This window comes from Saccopteryx leptura, chromosome 7, assembly GCF_036850995.1.
Source record: "Saccopteryx leptura isolate mSacLep1 chromosome 7, mSacLep1_pri_phased_curated, whole genome shotgun sequence".
NCBI classification, from domain to species: Eukaryota; Metazoa; Chordata; class Mammalia; order Chiroptera; family Emballonuridae; genus Saccopteryx; species Saccopteryx leptura.
In genome coordinates, this window is record NC_089509.1 from 27,018,680 (window position 1) to 27,045,023 (window position 26,344).

Consider the following 26,344-nt stretch of genomic DNA (forward strand, 5'->3'; position numbering starts at 1 on the left):
ATAGCCTAAGTAGCCAGAGATCCATTCCTTTGGGTCTCTTTTCACTGAGTCTTTTGGGAAGGGATCATGCCTTAAACAAAGTCACCTAAGTTTCCTAAGATCTATAAGACAAAACCAAAATGTTCAGTAGAAACTGCAAGGTTGTACCAAGCCAGCCCTAAGTAACACTCCCTTAGCTTTCCCACCTGACCACCCACACTCTAACACTTGTTATGAATGCTCACTCACCTTTTCCTTGAATCTTGTGGTCTCAGCCTACATTGCTCTTCATATCCCTTCTCCGTCTTTGGAGTCTTATTTATGATACTGATAAATTGTGTTGATATTATCATGTCAAAGTTAATTGTCACCTTCATCTTGAAATTGTCCTCAGTCTCATCCTCCAATGCACTCTCATCAGACTCCAAGGTAGATAAGCATGCTCATGTCTAACTCAACCCCAGGTGTCTAATAAGTTTTGCAGAAACTGTGGGAACTAGCAAGTCTGTTTTTCAAGGTTGAGGATCAATAAAGTTCAAAATGTAAAATTAATTTCTTTGTTCCCAATAAGATAGAGTCAAAACACTATGGTGCTGATAGAATGAGAAATGGCAACAGAATACGAAGATCTGAGAAAAGATTAAGGTTGCCTGCAACAGAATTTTGTCCAGGATTTATTCTACTCAAGAATATACTTCACTTGTCATTTTCACCACTTGCAATGCCCACATGCAATGACAATAACTGTGTTACAATTTACCCATGCAGTTGACTTGCCAGAGTTTGTCAGTAACTGCGGCATATCGCCCAGATTCCCTGATGTAAGTCAAGTAAATGCAAAGCCTTATTATCACATTTTCTACATATAACGCCTGCCCAGTCAAAGACAATGTTACCCAATGGGGTGGCTATGGTCAAATTCTTTTACTGTGATCTTCTTTTCTCATTATATTTGACATTTTTGAAACTGAGTTTTATTGCACTCTCTCCGCTTATGGAAGTGGTCTGGGGAAATTAGACTTAATAAAGATGTAGAAACCACAGGGAAAAAAAGAAAAGGAAAGTGAACTGGAAGGAAACTGAAATTAAAATGTTATTTTGGTAAATGGCGGCTGTGGTGGAGATGACAGACAATTGCAATGCAAGTTAATTACTGACCTGTCAGGAAAGTGTAGCGTGAAGGTTGTGCCCCGCATTACAGGAGCCAGGAGGCCACAAGTCATTTCCACAGGGGAACAAACAGGCTGTGCTCTACCACATATCAACATAAGGTCTTTCCAGGAGTTCGAAAAGAATTTCTCAGAGAAGTAAGTAATATTTGTCTGTTGAGTTGCCATGATCTCTTAGCAGAAACAGCTCTTTCTATATACCAAGAAATATAAAGGAGTCATATCAACACAGAGGGTTCCTGCGTGTTTTGGCAGAGAGGACTATACCTATTCGAGGTTGGGGTGACCAGACAGCTAGCTCACTTTGCCACACAGTAAAAACCCTGGCTAACATTCTTTAAATGAGAATTCCTATTCCTTGGGGGTGTACTCAGTGCTAGCAGTGAGATGGATTTTCTTACAAAATCCTCAGTGGTGATCATGTCAGGCAAGAGAGTCAGTCCTTCTATTTGGAGAAAGAATATGAAGTACCCAAAGAAATTTGAAACTCAAGGAAAACATTCTCTATTATCAGAACAATCAACTCTGCTAATTCTAAGTTAGTGATAAAGGTCACTTTTTTATGAGAAAGAAACAAAAGGGTTATTCTGAAATGGAAATATGCTATTCTTCATAGAAAATTCATATGAAAATCCAAGTATACTTTAATGTTAGCCTCCGAAAATATGAAATGCATTGCTTTTTGTCTGTTCTAACTGCTCATGAAATATCCATAATTGATCTGGCCTTTAGAAACACTGGGCAGGGTGAGTTTCACATAATTTTTTTAATAAGAAATAAACTTGTCAAAGTCATTTTCCTACTGGCAGACTTTGTTAGACTATGTCCACTTATATTAATTTGTTTTCATATATTTTTCTATTTATATATTCAACAAATATTTATTAAGTCTTCATTATTTTGTTAGGAACACAGGGACATTTATAAATGATTAAATAAAAAGACATGTATCTAACATGGATGACGTATTATCATTTTAATTCCTTGATCTGTCATATTTTCTTTGTAATTCTTATTTTTCTATACACAGTTTTCATTTGATGTGGGGGTTTATAAGTAAAGCAATGTTGTTTGGACATGCAGGCCCTGAGTCCTGGCCAGGGACTACTTCTGAACAGACTATGGCAACTTGGAGAAGCTCCTTGGTATCTCTGAGCTTTAGTTTCCTCTGCTCTACATCATGGAGATATAACATAATGCATATTTAGTTTCTCTTAGCTCAAAAAATTTTTAATGTACTTCTACTTTTAATACTGCTGATGGGAAAGAGACATCAAAAATTCACTCAAAAGGGCAAACTGCTAAACATTAGTGTAATTAACAGAGTGCAACAAATAATTGACAGAGCTATGACATTTACTAAATGAAATATCACACCCACTCCTATGTGAGTATTTGCAGTGAGAGGGAAGAATCAGGCCCAGAACAGCACAGAACCAAGACTGTTGAGCAAAGCCAGAGTTTGTACAGCTTTTATGAGGTGCATTGTCACTACTGCTTCCTGTTTTTAAACAGTATTGAAAGTGGAACTAATGCAATGTCCGAAGCTATTCTTGCTCTTCTCTTGGTACATACAGAATCAGGAAGTCTACAGAAATGGTGAAGCCAGTCTTAAGTGATTTACACTTTAATATATAACTCAGGGATATTTATTTGGAGAGTTTTATAAAATCAATGGATATGTTAGACACATGCAAAATGAACTAATTCTTTAATGTTTTATTAGTCATTCTCCAAGGCTCTGTGTGCTTCTTGTAAGAACATAAATGCATAAGACATCAATGTTTTATATAAAAAAATTGGTGGTGATGATTATGATGATAATGGTGAGAAGATATGTTACATGAAGTACGGGGAAATTCTGAATTGGCAAGTCAATCACATAAAACAAAATTAATATGACTTATAGTTAACAAAATGCTTGATGTTACTAAGTTACATAAGAATATGCATAGACAAATATTGATTTTACAATCCATTCACCAAATGTAGAAAGTTGAAGGTCATTAAAGAATGAAAACATGGGTGGAACATAGGATATTATTTTATATATGTGAATATTCCTGGAATATGAACACAGAAAGACTCATGAATTGGAGCCCTTCATTGCCTTTCTGAGTACATCTGAACTTGATTCCTAGAAGCCCATCCTCTCTTCCATGCTAGCAGGCTAGTCACAACGGGCCCTGGGGTGAGAGGTTGTCTTTTTTTTTTTTTTTTTTTTTTCATTTTCTTTTCTGAAGCTGGAAACAGGGAGAGATAGTCAGACAGACTCCCGCATGCGCCCGACCGGGATCCACCCAGCACGCCCACCATGGGGCGATGCTCTGCCCACCAGGGGGTGATGCTCTGCCCATCCTGGGCGTCGCCATGTTGCGACCATCCTGGGCGTCGCCATATTGCGACCAGAGCCACTCTAGCGCCTGGGGCAGAGGCCACAGAGCCATCCCCAGCGCCCGGGCCATCTTTTGCTCCAATGGAGCCTGGCTGCGGGAGGGGAAGAGAGAGACAGAGAGGAAGGCGCGGCGGAGGAGTGGAGAAGCAAATGAGCGCTTCTCCTATGTGCCCTGGCCGGGAATCGAACCCGGGTCCTCCGCACGCTAGGCCGACGTTCTACCGCTGAGCCAACCGGCCAGGGCGAGAGGTTGTCTTTTAATTTGAGGTTAGAAAGGCTTCATAAAAGAGTTTTTTCCCCTAGAACCTTCTTTTATAGAGACTCAAAAATAAGATCAGCGTGTCAGGGACATCATACTACACAACTCCATGTGAACCATTCACTAGAATGTAATGCTATTTAATATCCTATCCTTAGTAACAAATGCTACCTCTCCCTAAATTTACTTAAGGTTGTATGTGCAGTTGACTGATCAAAGCTCTTCTATTGCAAGATATTTCTCCAACATAACCAGAAGAGATTCTCATTTGAGATTTGGGTAAATGCTACCTTGAGAAGTTAAAAAGAACTCTGGCTAATTGTTTATGACATTGTATTAATTAGATGAATGATCCCTCTCTCATATACATCTAAGTGATTCACGGAGAGAATGGGTATGTTTCAAGCATCTGGTCAGGAAGAATGGATGGTGGAATTTCAGAAGTGTTGAGTCTGTAGACGAGATGAGGCCTAACCACTTCCTACAGCCGAGACTTGGGCGTACAAAATATAAAAGGAATCTTAAGTGCCTGGTAGAGGCAAAAAGAGCATTAAGAGTAGGTGAAGGGAAAATGAGAAGTTGAAAGATGGGCTGCAAGTGGGATTCAAAAAAACTTACAAAAGTTGACCTAAAAACAGCCTTATCCACTCAGCCTGAGGGGTTTCTAACGAGATGGAGGAGAATAAATCATCTCTGAACTCACAAGTACAGCTGTTACAAGTTGCACAGCCACTCACACAACTGTCCCTTCGGTCCATCAGGTTTACTTCCTCCTGAGCCTCCCCCAGTCCTGCCAGCAGGTACTGCTTCTCTCTGTCTTGTACTCAAGCTGTCCATATGAGATATTTGTTCATTGTACCAAGAAAAGCCCTCTTCCACGTTCTCTCCCTCACAGTGTCTAGAATACATGCCCCTTACAGCACTGGTTGGGTCATCAGGGGTGGGGTTTTCATCTAATCATTTAGCCTATGAGAGGCTAGCAAGATGATCAGAGTCATACACACAGATGATAAATGCCTTTTTAAAAAAATAATAAAAAAATCAATTATTTGTCTTTTTCTTGAACTTCTTCAGTACTATATTTTCCCTTCATAACACAGTTCAATATCTGCCTCATAATCGCACAGTTATCGGCAAACCTTTTCGTTGCTCAGACCCTTGCCTGAAATGCCTGTTCTGCTCTGACCTAACTCGGGCACTGGCTGCTCTCCTTGGCAGACTTTCTCCATTTCCCAGTCCCACCTGAGTCTGATGCCATTGCTCTTCTCTCTACTCTATTCTCATTTCATTATAAGTTGTTTATCACCCTGACAAACGGTAAGAAACTTTTTTTAAGTACTTTATTCAGCCTCTAATACAGAGCCTGCCACTTAAGAGAATCTCAATCAATGCTGAATGGATCATTTATATTCTGCTGGTAGGAATCTTTTAAAAGAGGTTTTATGTTGCTTTCTGTATTTTTCTCAGAGCCACACAGGGTTCTGCAAAATTAGAAACCACCAAATATTTGCAAATGTAAGAACAATGATAAAATAACATAAAGTGACTGCCATTGTAGAACAAAGGAAGCTGAGTAAAGAGAACAGAGAGTGCAGTGGGGTATCAACAAAATGTAAGGATGGGGTCAGACAGGAGAGGAAGTGATAGCGGGCTAAGAGAGATCAGCCAAACAGGGAGATCTAAAGAAGATTCTGAATCTTTCTGCAGTCTGTCCCTGAGAAAACAGGTGAGGAAGCCTGAGAAGAGGCTTTTTAAGTAACCTAACCCTTTGACAGCAACACATCACTAGGCAAATTACGGGTTGATTGGGAAATCAATACAAAGGTGCAAATGTTGATTTGACAATAACATTTGTACAGAGTTTGAGGAAGCAACACAGCCTATAAATGGCACATTTGGGGGCTATGTAAATACAGTGGCTTCATGATCTTGGTCAGGAGAAAGTGGCTTTAGCCTGAGTGATTTCCCCACCACTATTGTAAATACACCATCCAAAGAGTTTGAATCTAAGAAATAATATGGAAGATCAAGATTTGAATGCACTCAGAGGACAACCCAGATTTTTCTTAAAAAATGTATATGTTCAATCACAAATTCCCCCAACCCAAATCCTTGGGCATCAATTTATACTTAACCATTTACAATGTTGCTTATCTGCCTAGAATGACTGAGATCAGTAAATCTGTCATATTATTTCTTCAGCTCCTAGGATTTAAGCACATTACTATCAGAAGTGAAAATGATCCTACAGGTCACAGTAAACTTCTTGGCTGCCCTTGCCCTGCTACTATCATTTTTTTCAATGATGAAACAGGGGTGCATTCACTTGTACAAGATCCCAGATGTGTCCACTAGAAATAGTACTGCCAATAAAGTCATGATAGGCACATGTTATATAACCAACCTAATTACTATGAATCCAGTGACCTCCATCACAGTGTCAATGACTAGATTTTATTTCTTCATTTATCCTTATTTTAATTCACTAAAATATACCCTAAAAAACTTATGCCTTTAGTATTAGCATTTTCAAAAATGTCAAAGATTAATAGATTTGCTTTGTTACTTTGAAACAATTTTCACTTGATGAAGAAAAATTAATGGTTCTAATAATAAATCATACACTGAATAAAACCAAAAACTTATCATGTACTGGGGTATATGGAGAAATAACTATATCATCTGCATATGATTATGTGATTACAGTTACTTTTTAAAACAGTAACATATATATAAAACTTTGTATCTTATTCTAGTTAGATATAGAGATAAGAACCTTTATGCCTATATTAGTGGCCAGATTTGATATATATTAAAACTGCTCATCGGAGTGGCTGTCATTACATTCCTATGGAATAGCAGGGATAAAGTCCTTTATTCAAATTATGATTTCAAGTCTTATTGAAAGCACTCTTTGCTCTCAATTAGATAATTTTTATAAGACATTACTCATATAGAAACATAAAAATGAAAATATAAGCAAAATAAATCTGTGAAGGAATTCTTAAGACAAACTTCCTGTAAACAACTTTGTGAGGAATAACTCAAGTAAAGTGTGAGTATTTAAAGCAGGGGTCTCAAACTCAACTCAGCATGTGGGCCGCAGAGCAAGATCACAGCCGTTCTGCCGGCCGCACTAGGTCTACAAAAGGCAACTGTTACGCAACGCTTTTCTCACTGCAGTTGAAAACAAAAAAAAATAAGTACAACATTGTTTGGTGGGCCGCATGTGGCCCGTGGGCCGCGAGTTTGAGACCCCTGATTTAAAGTATACAATTTGATTATTTTTAAAATATGTAGACTACTACTGTTAAACCATCATCACAATCAATATAACAAATCATCTATCACCTCCAAAGTTTTCCTGTACTCTCTGTAATCAAATTCTCTCTCCACCCCATCCCTAAGTTATCTCTGATCAGCTTTCTGCCACTATATATTAGGTTACATTTTCTAGAATATTATATAAGTGAAAGCATAAGTACCCAATAAGTACTTTATTTATTTATTTATTTATTTATTTATTTATTTATTTATTTTTTGGCTAGCTTCTTTCATTCCGCACATTGAATTTCTAATTTATCCATGCAGTTACATGTATCAATAGACCATTCCTTTTTGTTGTTGAGCAATATTTCATTGTGGAGATAAACTAGAATTTGTCTGCCTATTACCCTGTTGATGAATATCTGCTTTTCCTGGGAATTAAATGCATACTCTTTCATTTCTTTCTGTCCAGTATTCTTGGGAAAATTACCAGTCTTTCTGATACTCAGTTTTCTCCTCTACAAATTTATGTTTAATGTATATCTCCTAAGTATTTTTGTAAAGATTAAACTACTGAACACACTGCCTGACGCATAATAAATATTAACTTCTTTTTTTTTTTTTTTTTTTTTTTTTTCATTTTTCTGAAGCTGGAAACAGGGAGAGACAGTCAGACAGACTCCCGCAAGCGCCTGACCGGGATCCACCCGGCACGCCCACCAGGGGGCGACGCTCTGCCCACCAGGGGGCGATGCTCTGCCCATCCTGGGTGTCACCATGTTGCGACCAGAGCCACTCTAGCGCCTGAGGCAGCGGCCACAGAGCCATCCCCAGCGCCTGGGCCATCTTTGCTCCAATGGAGCCTTGGTTGCGGGAGGGGAAGAGAGAGACAGAGAGGAAAACGCGGCAGAGGGGTGGAGAAGCAAATGGGCGCTTCTCCTGTGTGCCCTGGCCGGGAATCGAACCCGGGTCCTCCGCACGCTAGGCCGACGCTCTACCGCTGAGCCAACCGGCCAGGGCAATATTAACTTCTTTCTTAAGTTATCGCTCAACTACCTTACTGGTATCAGTTATGAGGAAATACTTTTCCTCCAATTAAAATGCTTTCACCTGACCAGGTGGTGGCACAGTGGATAGAACGTTGACCTGGAACACTGAGGACACAGATTTGAAACCCCGATGTTACTGTCTTGAGTGTGGGCTCATCCGGCTTGACTGTGGGCTCACCAGCTTGAGCGTAGGATCATAGACATGACCCCATGGACTCTGGTTTAAGCCCAAAGATTTCTGGCTTGAACCCAAGGACACTGGCTTGAGCCCAAGGTCACTGGCTTAATTAAGCAAAGGGTCACTGGCTCAGCTGAAGCCTCCCTGATCAAGGCACATATGAAAAAGCTATCAATGAACAACTGAAGTGCTACAACAAGTTGATGTTTCTCATCTGTCTCTCTTCTTATCTGCCTGTCCCCCTTTCTCTGTTTCTCTCACTAAATAAAAAAAAAATCTGCTTTCAGTTGTTTTTAATTTTTTTATTTTTTACTTAACTTAAACATTATCATAATTTAAGCCCCATTGTCTGTTCAACACACGTAGGGGTACCAATACACTTGGCTTCCTAAAATGTCATGCTTTTTTGGATTATATTGGCTTCTATAACTGGTGACAATTTTTTCTAATGTTTACAAATGTGCCCAGGCTAGGTGTAGAATGTCTACATAGGTGAAATATAGAGACAACAATCAAGTTAGAAGTGGATCTATTTCTAGAAGCTTAGAAGCTGTGTTTGTATTATAAATGTTCTATTTTAAATAAGATGATATGCTCATTTGTGATGCTTGTGGGAGGAAGAGTTGAAAAGAATTATGGATCTGAGAAAGCAATTAAAACCCCCTTAATGCATGCACGGATGCTGCCATAGTTTAGTTCTCTTAGTTTTTGTGTTTTTTTCCCGAATTATTTCTCTATTGCCAATTTTTTATTTTATTTAATTTACTTTTTTGACAGAGACAGAGAGACAGGGAGAGGTACAAATAGGGACAGACATACAGGAAGGGAGAGAGTAGAGAAGCATCAATTCTTCGTTGCGGCACCTTAGTTTCTTATTGATTGCTTTCTCATATGTGCCTTGACCAGGGAGCTACAGCAGACTGAGCCCCCCTTGTTCAAGCCAGAAAACTTGAGCTCAAGCTGGTGAGCCTTGCTCAAACCAGATGAGCCTGCGCTCTAGCCAGCAACATTGGGGTTTTGAACCTGGGTCCTCTGTGTCCCAGTCTGATGCTCTATCCTCTGTGCCACTGCCTGGTCAGGCACTGTCACTTCTTTAAATGTGCCCACGCTGAATTTTCCTGCCTGTCAGATTTATTCTATTAAGATATAAATAAATAAATAGATAAATGAATAAATAAATAAATGGTGTTAGTTTTTCACTTTCTTCACATTCTTTGTAAATATTATGTGCAACTAAGCTATTCAATCTAGTGCAGTTGGTAGATGGTGATGGACAAAAGAATTCTAATTCTCCCTTGTGGATATTATGGGAAGGGCATTAGAGCTGAGAGTAATGCTTATACAACCAAGCCAACATATCTGATAGTCATTGGCACCAGTTTGGTTTGTGTAACACCAATTCTACTCACTTAAACTTGACTTTATTGACAATGATATTTGTTCACCAAAAAAGAGTGTTAGTGATCATGTGTGAAATGTTCTGGGATTGGGTTGGTAACTGATGACAATGTGAATTTAAAAAATTATATACTCTAAGGATGACCTGTTGGCAACATCATTTCTGTATATGGAAGATTATATTACATCGCCTTTGGTTCCTTAATGGAATTAGAAAGTACATAGAGTGTGGGTATTCTGCCTATGAACTTGGAAGTTCTCTGGCACATATAGTACTATCTACATAATTTAACTTATTAAACTATTACAAAGAAATGACCTTTTTCTTCATTACTCAGAAAAGTGGAGACTATATAGTTTATTTCTGTACCTTATTGATTAATAGGGATGTGTACCCCACCAAGAGTTTTTCATGGAATAATACACATTTAGAATAATATGATGTTTTTTTCTTTTATCAGGATAACACTGTAATATGCAGAAATCTTCAAGTTCAGATACCTCTGTAGAAACACTGAATTCCACCTGCCAAGGCACTGGAGCCGTGCAGATGAGAATCAGAAATGCCAACAACCACCACGACAGGCTGAGCCAAAGTAAATCCATGATCCTCACCGATGTGGGGAAGGTTGCTGAACCTGTAAGTCAAATACCCCTAATACCTCAAGATCCCTAATACAGAATTTTGTAAAAAAAGAAAGAAAAATAAAATTAGCCATGTTTTATTTGTTTTTCTAATGTGCATGAGAAAACTGTTTTTGTAATGTATTTTATCTTGACTACTTATAGTCATAATAATATCCCCAGTTTCGAGAGAAGAGGGGCTTAATTCAGAGTGATAAAGTGGATTTGGAGCTAGACTGAAGAGCACCTTTGACTCATTTTAAGGGCCTCCACTCTCATGCTTCAGTGTCATAAAAATAATGAGGTTATGCTAGCATGTGGTATTTGTACTTCCAAATACAGTGCATCACTTTGAAAAGCCAGAGGCTAAAATTAGCTAAGAATGAACTGAGGGGGGGAAAAAAGTCTTTTTTTAAAATGTGAAAATGTCTTTCTTAAAATCTCCCAGCAATGTATGATATTGAAAATTATGACCTGATTTAGAATGAGCTTAAACAATTGAAATGGTGTAGCGATTTAAGGTTTGGAGAGGAAGCCATTTTGTCTCAATAATGTGTCATTAGGAAGATTCAAAATAAAATAGTTAGAGATGAACTCTACTGCCAATTGTGTCCCTGCCCCTGCACGCATCCTGAGCCACTAAACACACTGATTGTGATGAGTCTCCTCTGGTTAATTTTCTTCCATAATGGTGGTAACTTGCAGCTGAGGCCATAGGATGTTACAAAATTATTTATGCAATGTTAGCCACTTTTTGGACCCCGGTACTATTTTGTTTCTCACAGTGAGAGCAAAAGCGAGAAATAGGTTAGCTGGGGACAGGCTGTGGTTCCCAGTCACCCTGCAGAAACATGTGAGCTATTAATTGTGTGTTCTGTTAATATCGTAGGGCCCATGAAATATTCAGCTCCCTAACTGAGTTATTAAATGAGATAAACTTGCTGAGTAGCATGTTTACCAATTATATTGATTCCCTGTTTTTGACTCGAATTTCAAGTACAACATTAACCCAAAATAATCTCAGGGATCTGAGAAATGTCTGATTTTAATCTTTTCTTCTTTAGGTAGTATAAGCAAATTTAGCCTGAGGAAACCAGAGATTATTTTTGGGGAGTGAGAAATACATCTTAGATAAGGTACCGAGAGATGCATTTTTCTTTATTTACTTTCTCATTTAAAAGCATCGTCTGTTGGGAGGCACAACACTGCCAGCTGACACTGCTTTGAAACCAGCTAAAATGTCCCTCAACTATGAACTTGAGACAATGGTTAGAGTAAATTATGGGAATCTCTATAATGCATTATCAGTAAGAACTGTACCTTTGAAAAAGTTTAAAAGTTAAGTATATTTAATGATGCCTAACATATTTTATTGGCTGTGTTTAACAAAAGGCACTATGCCGCAGTTGTTTTTGACAAGCATGAAAACATCACAGCGTGAGACTGCAAAAGGAATTATGGAGAGAAATTACAAGTGATCCATCTCTCAATGAATTATCCACCTCAATAGCCCGCAGAACTCAGCTACCAATTAACACCTACTTTATTACATGTTGGGATGTACTTAATAACTTTCATGTGTTTATGCACTATTACCTTGACTGATGCCTCTTGTACAATTAGGCATAATTGGCATATCAATATGCAAAAGTTAAAAGGATTAACCCTCTTAAAACTAATGAGCATTTCTGTATCCAGCTGCTAAATGAGACAAAATTAGCATTTTTCACTTTTGGGCAGGATTTTATCATGCAGTTTCTCATTGTTGATATTACCTTGTTACATAACTTTAGTTTGGGGGGTTGCATACTGGACTGCTAGAGAATAAGAGTTTTCTAAAGTTAAATTAGCTATAATTATCTCAGCTTTTGTTTCCTCATTCTTAGCCTGGGCAATATGTATTCCTCAATAAAGAACAAAAATAAGTTACTTTTGGTTATGTGTGCTCAGTGCATAATTATATAAAAAGGGTATTTTAGTGAGGATATGTCATTTCACCGAGGAAACTTGGCTCTGAGAGCTTGTACGGAAAGCTTGCCATGGCACTAATTTTCTTTCTGTCTCAGTTCTTTTCATCTCTTTTTTCCATGCACAATTTTCTGACTAGATACTGACAGAATGTAAAGTATTTGGGATATTTATTCAAACAAGCCTGTTAAAGATATCTGCTCAAGCTAAACTAAGAACTTGATTTTTTAGAAGTTGAAGGTTGGGGGGAGGTCAAGGGGGGAGATTTTGAACTTAGGAGAAATAGGAGGCGATGTTTACTAAAAATGTGTGCACATGTTCACATGAGCACGGTTTGTTGTAACAGGGACACATACATTTAATCTGTACAGAAAGAAATTAGGAGTACTTACAGACTACATGTATGTTATGCATCTTAATTTAATATGCGTGATACACATATATATACTACTTGTTTACTTGCGTGATAATTATGCAAATTAAATATGGACTTTTTGGAATATATAATACTACAAGAATCTGATATTATGTTTATAACAATTTAGCTTATTACAAAAAGTGATGAAAGGTTCCAGGGTCAAATCAATTAGTTTATAAATTGTCATTAGTTCATAAATTCCTTTCTTTTATTTTGTTCCATTACAAGTATATTTCATATAACTGTGAACTCAGAATACAACATAAAATGCTCCTATATACTTGATAAGAGCCTATTTTTTTAATTTAAATTGAAGAGTAATAGTTTGAAATGTCAATATAAACATCAATTCAACCCTAAGCCCTACAAACATAGGTGAATTTACTTGCTAAATTAAAAGTTTTAAATACCTAAGTGCTGCAGGGAAGCATTTTAGTAAAACAGGTATTGATACTCCATTACTATTTTATTGGTGGTATGCATCATTTTCTTTAAACACCATATAATCATTTTTATGTGGTTAATAAGCTTAATGCATTTTCAAAATTCAAAGAGGCCACTATACCACCTGGGAAATACTGGAGAGGTAGAACATTTAGATATGGGAGGACACGGTCAGCAAGAGGACTGTCTGTCTGTGGGAGAGATCTGGAGACCTCTGCCTGGTGGGGAAGGAACACCCTTTGGTCTCAGTGATTTGTTGTATCATCCTCAGCACCAGAGTAAGTAAGCCCTCTTAAAGGTGAACTGCTACTTACCCAAATGTGCTAACCACAGAAGCAGACGGCTTAGTGAGCCTAAATGGGGGCAAGTGAAGTGTGTCTCTTTAAGAGCTAAAAAGGGTAATGTGCAATCCAGCAAAGAGCTAATGCAAAAGGTTTAATGTGGCTTTGATGTTATTTATAAGAGGGATGCTCCAGCCTAATAAACATTTTAGAATAGATATTAATGAATTGTTTAAATAGTAGAGGTCAGAAAAAAAACAAAACACGCAGACAGGATTTGCAGAGAGGAGCTGTTTCGGCATTTAATGCTGGTGGCTTAAGCAGCAACATGTATGAATATTTAGCATTTCCATCCTGTAAACCCCGCAAAAGTGCATTAATTCATTCACAGCCATGATGGACAGGGAAATATCTTTCTATTAGTGTTCAGATAAAGACTTAGCTTGAACCATTCCTAAACATTAACACATAGCATTCCTTTTGCTCCTGTTAAGAGTCTGGGCTTGTTCATGTTTCTTTTTAATATATTATAAGAAAAAAAATAAAAGAGGAAACAACTTCCTTTTGTTTCTTACTTCTGAGATTATAAGATACTTGCCAAAGTTGTGGCTAGCCAAAAAGGCAGACATGAAAATTGCTACTAAAAATATAAGCCTTCTGTTTAGCAGAGTTTTTGAGAAATATTATGAGACTATAGGACTTGTCCATGTTTACTTCAAATCAAGCTTATAGTTAGGTTTGAGGCATTTTGGTATAAATTGTCCCAAAGTGAATCCTGATATTTAATTAAAATGACACTAAATCACTTTGAATTGATAAGACTTGGCATCTCAAACAAAGGTAATTGCCTGTATTGGTTTTGTGCAAAAATAGCATTGCTTGGAAAATGTGCAGCCAACACAGACTGTCAACTCCACTTATAGATCAATATGTGAAAACCATTGATTAGGCAGGCATGTATAACAGTAACACTCTGCATTTATTTGTTGTTTTTATACCACATTAAAGCTTACAGGATTAGAGGCTTCCCAAATATTTTGACTTCCTCATAAATATATGATCTGTTGCATGTTAATTAAATGAGAGTCTGCAGCTATTTCTAAAATTGTTTTTAGTTTGATGATTTCCTTTTATTGCTCTGGATTGTATGATCTGAAAATGGATTAATTTTCTTCTGCCTAAAGATTATTAAAGCTTATTTTTAATGTGTCCTATTTAATGTAAGATGTGGCTGCCTTTTTTATTTGAAAAATATAGATATGGACAATTATTTTCTCTTAGTGAGTGGCTGGTCTTTTTTATTAACTGGGCATTCTCAGTGCTTAGGGCAGAGTGATTTCCTGAGATATTTTGCACACCCTGTACATTAGGGCCTTCTTGACTTCTCCTGATAGAATTTGTTTTCTTTCTTTCCTTTTATCTAGCTCGGTAGTATAGGCATCTGATCAAACATTATGTAGAAAAGAAACTGATCATCTCAATTAAATTCTGGGCACATACAAATATAATTTGAATTCTATTTTACTGATTCAAGAACAAGCTTTATGAGCTGTTGTTGTACACTGCATTCTGCAGTTAAATCTTTCTTATCTCATCATTGTAAGGACAGTGTTTTGTTCCTAATCTTTATTGGACTATTGTGGATGACATTTGTAAGCCATTTCGGTTTATAAGGAGAAGCTGGACGACAGTGGAGTGAGACTCTCCATAGATCCAAGCTTCCGATATGACGAGGAAATAATGGGTCTTCCATGGCAATTTTCTTTGCCACTGAGAGGTCAATTTTGTTGAGAAATCTTTTTATATCCCCCATATACATCAGGAGTGCTACTTTCAACAAAAATACTTGCTCTTTGTATATGATATTAAAACACTAATAAAAGAAACAAGATTGCAGAAGCAGCAAAAAAAAAAAAAAAAAAAAAAAACAAAATAAAAATATTATGAAATTCAGGGTTACAAAAGATAAGTAATCTGTTGTAGAGCAGATGAAAAAGTTTATTAGCCTGAATTTTGACTTTTACATAATATGCCCTGTGGGGGGAGAAGAGAATAAAAACCACCAGAGATTTCTTTCCTTGTTCTTGCCGTTCCATGTCAGCTCCTGCTGTGGGCATCTTTAACTCCGTTTACCAAGCACAAATTAGGCTTGTCAAAGGTCAGAAAGTTTACAGACGCTGTGGAGTTGGTACTTCAAAGAATGAACCTGGGCTCTTGAATCCACATACAGGGCTGCATCATTTTATTTTAACTTCAGCATAGCTAAATTTGTTTGTAATCTCCTACTGATTGAACATGGTACTAAATGTACACAAGATGAGATACATTTTTTTAAAAGTTAGTCCTCTGATTACTAATTTGAATCCAAAACTCTAACCTTGTTAGCATCTGGACTTATTTCCATAATAACAACCCCTTCAGAACCTACAAAGTAATGAATAATTGACAACAAATGAAATGTTTTGATAGTTGTCGGCACAAAGCATGTTTAATGTTTTGTGTTGCTTCCTAGCTAATTATGTAGATGACACATTTGTCAGACCTTGACTGCCATTAGAAACGTGTTTCCAGAGGGGAGAAAAACAGGCTATTCATAGAGTAATTAACTAGAATGCTCAATGACCTGTGAGAGATTCAAATCGCTGCCAGTTCAGACATTGTTTTGTTACAGAAGCAGAGGGGTAATTAAAATTCCAAATTACAGTCCTATGATGGAGCATTTGTTTGTTGACAGTATATTCTTACTCTAGTTTGTTAATTCTTTTTTAAATTGCTTCTAATCCATTTTATAGCTTTAGGAGTTCCGTCTTTCAATTTACTGACAACTAATATGGTAAATTGTACTTCAGCGGAGTACTGAGAGCCTTGCAGTTTCCAGGGAGCACAAGGTGGGTGGGATAAGCTCCTTCCCTAAACTGACATATCAGGTGCTGTCAGTGGGAAGGCCACTAATGTGGAACATCTTGTTAAATACTGCTTTTCCAATTCTGTATTAGGGGGAAATGTTCTAGTAGGAAATGCAGAGATAAAAAGGAAAGCAATCGTGAACATCTAAAACAGAGAAAGAAGCCTAATCTCCCAACCAGAAATGATTGATGGAAGGGCTCTGATGCCAAGAAGGAGGAGGAAGGAGTTATGGCTGAGGACGATTTGAGGAAGGGTGTTGAATTCAATGCAGAGGATGCAACAGTCTGTAGGGAAGGTCTCCTAAGACACTCAAAGTAAGGTCATGTTTTGCAGAAGTACCTTGCATTTTAGGTCAATAACATACTACAGAATAATGGGTATTACCCATGAAATTTTCAAGGAATTATTGGCATAGTTTACAAAGCTAGAAGGCTAACATAGTTGAAAAATTCATCTCAAGTGAAATATTTATTCAGCCTGCTGAAAGTGAGAATATAGTTTTGTTAAAAAGATCTGACAGAAGTCACACGGTATTTGATGCAGGCGAGCTGACAGCGGCATCCAGTGAGCGTTGATTATCCCGAAGTCACTGTCAGCCTGGATTGATTTTCACTTTCTCCATTTATGTAACGGTTCCTGTAATACAGCTGACCCCGAATCACGGTACCTTGTCATTTCTTTGCATGGATCAAGAAGAGATGAGCTGAAAATAGCTAGACACTGACCTTGAACTTGCCAGAAAAGTGAGAAGTGACAGTCAGATTTTTCTGTAGTTCATGTACAAAGATTAAGACAAATCATTCTTCTGTCGAGTTCACTGTAGCAGCACAAGGGGGCAGAGCAGTACTAGAGATTACAGGTGAAATAGCTTCTGCACTAGCCTATGAAGGATCTGAAATACCAAGTTAGAGCCAGAGGTCTCATTTTTTTACATCTTAGTGCAGACATAAAGGAGAATTACTGATGAATCAAAATCTTGGGTCCCCTGATGTTCATAATCACTAATCTAAAAGTGTACATTCTAATTTAAAAAGGCTACCTAATACTCTGTGTGGCAGCAACTATGCTATGCCACTAAATTATTTGCAGTCTCTTATTTAATTCATATAATATACTTCACTCTTAAAATAACTTTGGGAGCATAGTCAATATTATTAAGAGAGTTTTATAGCAAATTCTCAAGGTAGTGTATGTCATTTTTAGGTACAATTCTATCAGAAGATGGGAACCGTCTTTATATTTATTAAGTATCAAAACCCCCAAATTAAAATTGGACAGTGTTAATTAGTGATATAACTCCACAAAGAGGTAAAATTCAAGCTGAAAAGTATTTGCTATTCGATTTCCGTTTGTACATTCCACATTTTCTCATTTTAGTAATTGCTTCAGTTTTCAAAAATGTCCTTTAATAGATCCTCATTGTAACCTCGATTAATCTAAAGCACAGTAGCTGACCATTGTCCTTTGCCTGTTAGCACTTAGTTAAGCTAAATTATTGTTGTACTGATGCCGAATGTTTCTTATAAATGGCACTCGGAGAACTTGCCAAGTGAAGCAGAAAACTGAAGCAGGTTGAGAAACAGAAGAACAAACACTGACTTGATTATCCCCCAGGTTGTAAGTGCCTTATGAAATGGTAAAAGAGCATCTTTGCAATGTGACGGTACAATATCTCTGCAAACCTCCATAGTCGCAAGATCTTTTCTGGAATATAATGGATTCTTTCTGGGTACGCGCACATACACGTGCACACATATATCTACTATATTTATATACATACATAATATATATATGCATTTCCCTATCTCTCTATATATACATATATGTTCAAAGAGCTGTATATAATATTTATATGTGGGCTCATTTTTACATTCTAAGAAAAATAACCACATATTGAATACATTGAAAAGCTGAAATACCGAGATTGCTTCAATTCTCCTCTTCTATAGATTAACTCAGGACAAACTGACAAACATGTTAAGTTCTGAGAAAAAGGAATAATTCCTATTTGTTTCAAAGATGTAATAAATAGGAGATTATTCTGTTGCCAAGAACAAGGTTGAAAATATTCAGAATATCAGTGTTATCACAGGAATCTATAATACCTAGTTTCTGGCCTCTACTAGAGAAAATAGCTTCGTGCTTCAAGTGTAAATCGTTTAACTTAGAAGGTTTCCGTGTGTGTGTGTGTGTGTGTGTGTGTGTGTGTGTGTGTGTGTGTGTGTGTGTGGTGGAGAGGTGGGGATGAGGTGAATTGACAGTTACAAAATTGATGTGTCTAAAATTGACATTTTTGAAGGCAGTCCTGAGGCACAGTAGCATTCCTTTAGTCACACTTGGCGTTCCTGTGCTCACAGTGTGCAGAAGACCTCCGGAGTGCCCTCTCCCAGGTGGTAGGAAACTGAGCCCTCAATGGTTGATTAGCTCCTGTGTTTCTGAGGTCAAGGCAGACATAAAGGTACTGGTTGCAAAAACACTTCCCCAGAGATATCTTTCCCACCACACCACTTCAGTGCAGAAGGCTTTTTTTTTAGTGAGGGACTTCAGTCCCTGACGTGTGTTTGGTTTATTGTTACCATCTGTCTAATTACCCTCTCAGGTTCGTGTTGGGAAGCATGAAAGTATTTTATCCAGCCTTTGAATCCCTGTGTTCCTAAAGAGATGTGGGAAAAGTACTTGTCAGTTTTCAGAAGGCATCTTAAAAACTGATAAGCAGAACCATCTCTGAACACTATCAAGTAAGGAAAAGGCCATGTTTTTACATCACTGTGTCTTGTCAGTAATTAGCAAACGTGTAGTGGCACTATCTCCCTGCCATGATGCCATCTTCTTTACACGCAATCTCAGATGCTTCTCTTTTAAAGGGATCATTTTTATGATTCCCATTTCCTTCCAACACATTGGCAGTAAGTTTATTGGGGAAAAAATAGAGGATTTCAATTGTAACAAGACGTATGGTTGTCATATGTCAAACAAGTTTAAGAATGTGCTGAAATAAAAGAGAAATCATTTAGTACATACTCAGAAGAGAAGGGCAGAATCTTTGGAGAAGGGTGAAAAAACCCAGATGAAATGCAGTTATTTTATTCTTTTCATACTTTATTCTCTTATTATTATTATTATTATTATTATTATTATTACTTTCTATCTTTTTTTCCCTTGGGGAAGCACCAGCATGTTGCTTCTGGTGGCCACTATTTTCAGCATAATGTGGTGCATTTCCCACATGCAAATGCCTTTTATAACAAAAATTATACTGGCTGACAAAGACCTCTCAGCAAGTTAAGTCTAAATTACTTTATTTACCAGCATTTGGGTGAAATAAAAAAACATAAAATAAAACAAAACCAAATTTAAATATTTAAGTATCAAAATGTTTTAGAGGTCTGACTCTGAAAACAAAACTTTGAAAATCGAAGTAGCCAAATGGCTGCTAATGTTTTATTTTTATTTATTCTTTACGAGGTGATTTTTATAAGTGAACAACATTTTCCCCCCTGAGAGTCCAAGATGATATTAGATTAAGAATGTGTTTAAAAGTGTTCAGAAACGGTAATCTTACTCTTAGGTGAGTGCCCTTTCCCAACACCATAAGCACACACAACAAAGAGAGTGTTTCCTTTTTATCCCTTTATGTAGAAAGCAGCCCTGTTCCTGCCTCATAATCTTATACTATTTCTGTGGGGCAGGAGAAACAGTGATGACACTGACTGTCCTCCACTACTTTTGGACACCTGACCTACTTTCTTTCCCACAGGGTAAAAGGAAGCTGCAGTCTTCATATTTCCAATGAGAAGGGACATGTGTCTCCTTGCATTGAATTGTCTTAGATCATATCATGTAGCACAAAGTGACCCAATATAGAAAGACAGGAAAACAAAGTGACAGTTTTGTTTGCTCAAATATAAATGCCAACATCAAGACATGGGGGCAAATCCAAGAGGCCCAGTGCATGATTGCAGAATTAAATAGCAAGAGCTGATATTCTGTACTTAAAACATATTCAAGGCATAGTCTATAATCAGCAGTGAAAGGATAATGAACAATTAAGTTTAGCTCAGGTTACACAAACTAAATGTAACTTCTGTTTTCAAGATCCATGAGAAAGTAATTCTGGCTGATACATGATAATACATCACCCACTGTGGTCTTACCTATTGATCATAGCCTGACAATGGGTAACCTTTCATGGCAACTTCCTCTTTTACCATGAATTATTGACAGTGTTAATGCCAATAACAGCATGATCAAATAGACAGGAAACAAGTTTACATTCCTGGATGTGCTATCCTTAACCTCCATAGTTTAAAAAAAAAAGAGAGAGAAAGAAAGATTAAAGACATTTTCCTATCTGTCTCAAAAAATGCTAATGAGTAGCTTCTACTTTCACACAGATTATTAATGTGATGTCCGTATAATTCTAATCTACCACATATTTTGGATAATAAAGCCTTATATTTAAAGTAACTTTGTAATTGTTATTTTTATGCTAGTGTTCTCTATTTTATACAACAAAAATTCTAGGAAATGTTACTCTAATGGTGTGTCCTGAGGTCCCTGCATTAATAATCTCCTGCTCAGTGAGGGGGCATCACCCCACATCACCCCAACCATCCTTCTGTGATCCTTTAAGAATCCCCAAAGTGGAAAGTGGGTGGGTGGGTCAACTACTTTTATTCATCCATTCATTGGTTCATGCTTTTATTCATTCAACAGATATTTATTGCCACTATTTTATGTCAGGGCCTCTTTGAAAGCTGAGGACACATGCCTCGGCCAGTTGGTTGGAGTGCTGTCCTGGTACGCTAGGTTGTTGTTCGATCCCCCATCTTGGCACATATAAGAAGCAACCAAGAAATGCATAAAGAAATGAAACAACAAATGATTGCTTCTCTCTCTCTCTCTCTTCCTCTCTCTCTTTCTACAATAAAAAAAAACCCCATTTTGAATAATAAGAAAAGAAAGCTGAATACACAAACAAAAAGATTCTCTATCCTATTGGATGTTCTAATCAAGCGAGCTGGACTCCTCATCCCTGGGTCAGAGCAAGCTCAGTGTAGTCTCTTCCCAGCACTGGCACCGTCAGCAGCTCCTGGACTCCTCATCCCTGGGTCAGAGCGAGCTCAGTGCAGTCCCTTCCCAGCACTGGCACCGTCAGCAGCTCCTGGACTCCTCATCCCTGGGTCAGAGCGAGCTCAGTGTGGTCCCTTCCCAGCACTGGCACCGTCAGCAGCTCCTCACTCTCAACAATAGTATTAGCATTATGTACTTCACATTTTCTTGCAAATATTGTATACAGTGTTTAAAATTGGACAATGAAATAGAGACTTTGACTCTCTCTTCCTGTAGATGGATTTCTATGGGTTGTAAATCTCAAAAGAAATTTTTTTAAATTTTAAATTGGAGACTTTCACCTGATCTACCTGATTTTGATCTACTTTAAACTCTTTCTTGCACCCTTTGACGTATTTTCTACATCATGTCTCCAATGGCATTCACAAGTTACTAAAGAACATTTTTTGGTAACAAGTACAAGGTGCAAGTGTACTTATCCAGTTAAATGTTATTCATCACCCATTTTTATTCCCCCTTCCTTAGTCTTAATAAATTTATTATAAAGCCAGTAGCCACGGCCACCATCGCAGCTGCCTGACTCATGCAGGTTCGCATTGGATTCGAACAGTCGATAAAGAAACAACAGAGTCAAAAACTGGAGTCATCTTTAATCCTAGCTTGCACCTGGCAGGCAAGTAAAAACACACACTGGGCTCCAAAACCCACTCACATTCAGTGCTCACAAAGTTACTGACTTATCCAAGTTTCCTAGAATCAAAGGTTTCTAGCTCACCAGACTTATTCACCTCTGTTCCTCATCTCCTTCCTTCTCCCTGCACAAACTCTGCACAACTGGCTTCTCACTCAACACTCCACCATCTTGGCTGCTTCCCCTCTCCTCCATGTGGCCTTTCTCTGCTCCCTGCTGTCTGCTCTCTCCTCTAATGTTAATCTCAGGAACCAAGAGAGCAAGCTCCCATCTGCCCCCACTTTATAGTGTAGAAATCAAAACCTTTAATCCAATATACAAAATAGGGAAGTCTCTAATACAAAGTCACTTATCTGAGACATGATGGGATTGTACCACCCCACATCAAAAAGGGTGGGAAAGGCTTGGTCCTAAAACCAAGCTCCAGGCTACAAGGATCCTGCCTGCCCACAGCCCGCCCCCAACACACATTAATATCACCTGGGCAACAGGCTTCCATGTGGGCAGCACCATCTTTAACAAGTGAGCACAATATATTTTATCTGCCCAACATTTATGAAAAACTTTTGAGTTGAAATATTTCTAAATAAAAATTAAAATGTAAAAGTTTAGTGTTTGCTTGACAGCTATGACTATTTATGCTTTCAGCATGAAAACTGAAAACAAACCCAATTTAGACTTTTACATATCATTCAAAAATTGCCCAAGTTCTTGACTATTAAAATATTTATGCCCTGGCCGGTTGGCTCAGCGGTAGAGCGTCGGCCTAGCGTGCGGAGGACCTGGGTTCGATTCCCGGCCAGGGCACACAGGAGAAGCGCCCATTTGCTTCTCCACCCCTCCGCTGCGCTTTCCTCTCTGTCTCTCTCTTCCCCTCCCGCAGCCAAGGCTCCATTGGAGCAAAGATGGCCCGGGCGCTGGGGATGGCTCTGTGGCCTCTGCCTCAGGCGCTAGAGAGGCTCTGGTCGCAACATGGCGACACCCAGGATGGGCAGAGCATCGCCCCCTGGTGGGCAGAGCGTCGCCCCACGGCGGGCGTGCCGGGTGGATCCCGGTTGGGTGCATGCGGGAGTCTGTCTGACTGTCTCTCCCCGTTTCCAGCTTCAAAAAAAAATGAAAAAAAAATATATTTATTATAGCTCTGGCCAGTTGGCTCAGTGGTAGAGCATTGACCTGGCGTGCAGGAGTCCTGGGTTCGATTCCCAGCCAGGGCACACAGGAGAAGCGCCCATCTGCTTCTCCACCCTTCCCCCTCTTCTTTCTTTCTCTCTCTCTCTTCCCCTCCCGCAGCCAAAGCTCCATTGCAGCAAAGTTGGCCCAGGCGCTGAGAATGGCTCCATGGCCTCCACCTCAGGCACTAGAATGGTTCTGGTTGCAACAGAGCAATGCCCCAGATGGGCAGACCATAGCCCCCTAGTGGGCAAGCCAGGTGGATCCTGGTGGGGCACATGCAGGAGTCTGTCTTTCTGCCCCCCACTTCTCACCTCAGAAAAATACAAAAAAAAAAAAAAAACCCAAAAAACAAAAAAATTTTATTATAATTTTTGCTTGTTGGGGTCTGGCTGAATATGATCCTTCAAGTAGATTTGTGGAGTTTTTGTGGTTTTGTGAAATTTTTGTGGACCAGTTTAAAGATTTAGCTCTGCCTAGGTCAAGCTGATTCTCAAATCTCTTGGATTTCTTGACCATGTACAAACAAGGCTCTTTGAGACCACACAATTCCTTATCTCTCTCAAGGATATGGCATTGGTGAGCAGGTAAGCAGTTTTACCATGAGAATGAACAAGGAAACACAGGTCTTATTCTACATGTGCAAAAAGAACTGTTTTGCCTCTTTGACAATAAATCTGAACCCCTTTCTACTCATGCTAACTAATTCTGAAGCCCCCAGCTTCGGTCTGACTGCTTAGCCGAAACCTGACTTGGAAGATCCATGCTTCCCAAGATTACCAACATGCACCTAGAACTCTAATAACTTCCTTCACCTGTGTTGCAAGGACCTGTTTAAGAACAATATCAAATTCATATGTTCTAGTTACACATTACAATGAGGCTAATGGGTCTGAAGCAGGCATTACTGTCAAGTGACTAATTCAATTTTGCCCACGGTAAATTTTGGCCTGACCTGTGGTGGCACAGTGGATAGAACACTGATCTGAAATGCTGAAGGTCTCCTGTTCAAAACCCTGGGCTTTCCTGGTCAAGGCACTTACAAAAAGCAATCAGTGAACAACTGAAGTGAAGCACCGACAATCTTTCTCTTTCTCTCCCTTTCTCTCTAAAATCAATAAATAAAATATTTAAAAAAAATTAAAATTTGAAATTTAGTTGGGGTTGTGCTATCTTCCTCAATTTATGCAAAATGCTTGTTCCTGAAGGCATTTCCATCTGTAATCTTTTTCTTTCTTTTCTTTTCTTTTTTTTTTTGAGAGAGAGGCAGGGGGGAGAGACAGGAACATCGATCTGCTCCTGTCTGGGGAACCCAACCACAAGCCCTGTGCTCCAGGAGGATGTTCCAATTGAGCTATCTGGCCAGGGCTTAACTTTGATTGATTTTTAGAAAGATAAAGAGAGGAAGGGAGAAAGAGAAGAGGGGGAAGGGAAGCATTCATCTACTGTTCCTCTCAGTCATGCACTCTTTGCTTCCCGTGTGTGCCCTGACCAGAGGGAACCCACAACCTTGTCGTTTTGGGATGACTCTCTTAACTGACTCAGCAATCAGCCAGGGCCTCGGTTTGTAATCTTAAAGTCATTTCTTTGACTAGCTCTTCACAGGTTAGAGCATAATGTGGTAAGTCAGAAAATAAAAATTAGTCAGTTTTAAATCTGGGAATTCGGAAGGTGACAATTGTCAGTCATACATTTGGGAATGTGGTCTCTACCATATTTTACTGCCAGTGTAAAATTAGTCTGTTATATAATTAAACATGAATAATTTTCTTATTCAGATTTTCTCATTTGGATTTAATTTTAATTTTAGACTTTTACATTATTACAAATTAACAAACATCTTCCTGCCTTTTAGACAACGCTAAAAAATAACTGTGATTATCTATGGAAATGGTGTTTTCTTATCACCAAGTTATAAGTATTCTGTTTATTCTGTGTTATCTTTGATTTAACTTTAGTGGGTTTGTTAAGTAGTTCTGAAAACTTGATGAAAAGCAACTTTGTATGTGGTAAAGCACTGCAATTAAAAATCTTACAAAAAACATTTAACATTTAACATTTAACATTTACGTTATAGTCTTTCTAATTAAACTTAATTTGAAGATTTTAAAACTTTGTTAGAATTTTTATTTTGTTTTCAGTTGACATGTAGCATCTATAGATGTGAAACAAAAAACTGGACACCAACAGTCTCAATTCAGGTTTTTATAACCAAAATTGCTTTTTCCGGAGCATCTGCTCTTCTAGTTGGGAGCTATGTGTCTTTATGGAAAAAAAACTTCTTTAAACGAAGATCAGTGGGTTCTCAGCGATCTCTCCACTTGAATCTTGCATGTTGAATTCGACGTAAAGATGTGTTTTATTTGGCCTAACTGGTGCTTTTTCTTCTTTCTTTTTAAATTGAGCAGACATTTTAACTTAGCATTGTGAGCATTCACACAAAGTTTGTATATGTGACATCTCTCAAAATACCCCAGAAATTCTGGCATTACTTTACTGGCTTCCCAAAGAGCAGGCAAAAACCAGCTGAAGGTGAATAGCTATTGCCCATTCTAGTTCACAGCTGCTGTCCCAGGCCCCCCTTCATTGGGTCAAATCACCTACCTGACATTTGACTTGGCAATGTCAGTTTTCTATTACCTGTTCCAACCTTTTTTTTTTACAAGACTGCTAAGGACAAAAGAAGGATGAGTTGACATTCAGATAACTGCAAAACTCATGTTTTTTTTAGTATAACATTTCAAAGTTGCTCTGCTAGGTGGGAATAAGGTTTTGAAATAGAAAGAAATAGTTATTTTATATATTCAGGTGGTTATTTACGTAAATGAAACTTTGGAAAACTTTATCCTCTGCTGATTCCCAGGGACACTAATTAGTGTCCCTGTGGCACACAAATCTCTAATGACAAATCAAAGATTCAGTCAAGGGGAGATGTGGTAAGCTTCTGTCCCTGAAGTGGACCCTCCAGGTTCAATCAAAACTGTCAGTGGCAAAAGTCATAAAGGGGCTGCAATGTCCTTGTTGGTTAGTTATGAGTTTGAGCCACATGCAGTATTTTGACCAGTAACATTTGA

At 38.2% G+C, this 26,344-nt stretch overlaps 1 protein-coding gene across 1 annotated transcript in view; it reads left to right on the plus strand.

The window, feature by feature from the left end:
• ARHGAP15 (Rho GTPase activating protein 15) overlaps positions 1 to 26,344 on the plus strand; it is a 697,775-nt gene that overhangs the window by 19,076 nt on the left and 652,355 nt on the right. Inside the window, exon 2 of the mRNA XM_066345184.1 lies at positions 10,156 to 10,334. Coding sequence (XP_066201281.1) covers positions 10,170 to 10,334 — 165 coding nt within the window. The 5' untranslated portion in view covers positions 10,156 to 10,169. The remainder of the gene's footprint in view (positions 1 to 10,155; positions 10,335 to 26,344) is intronic.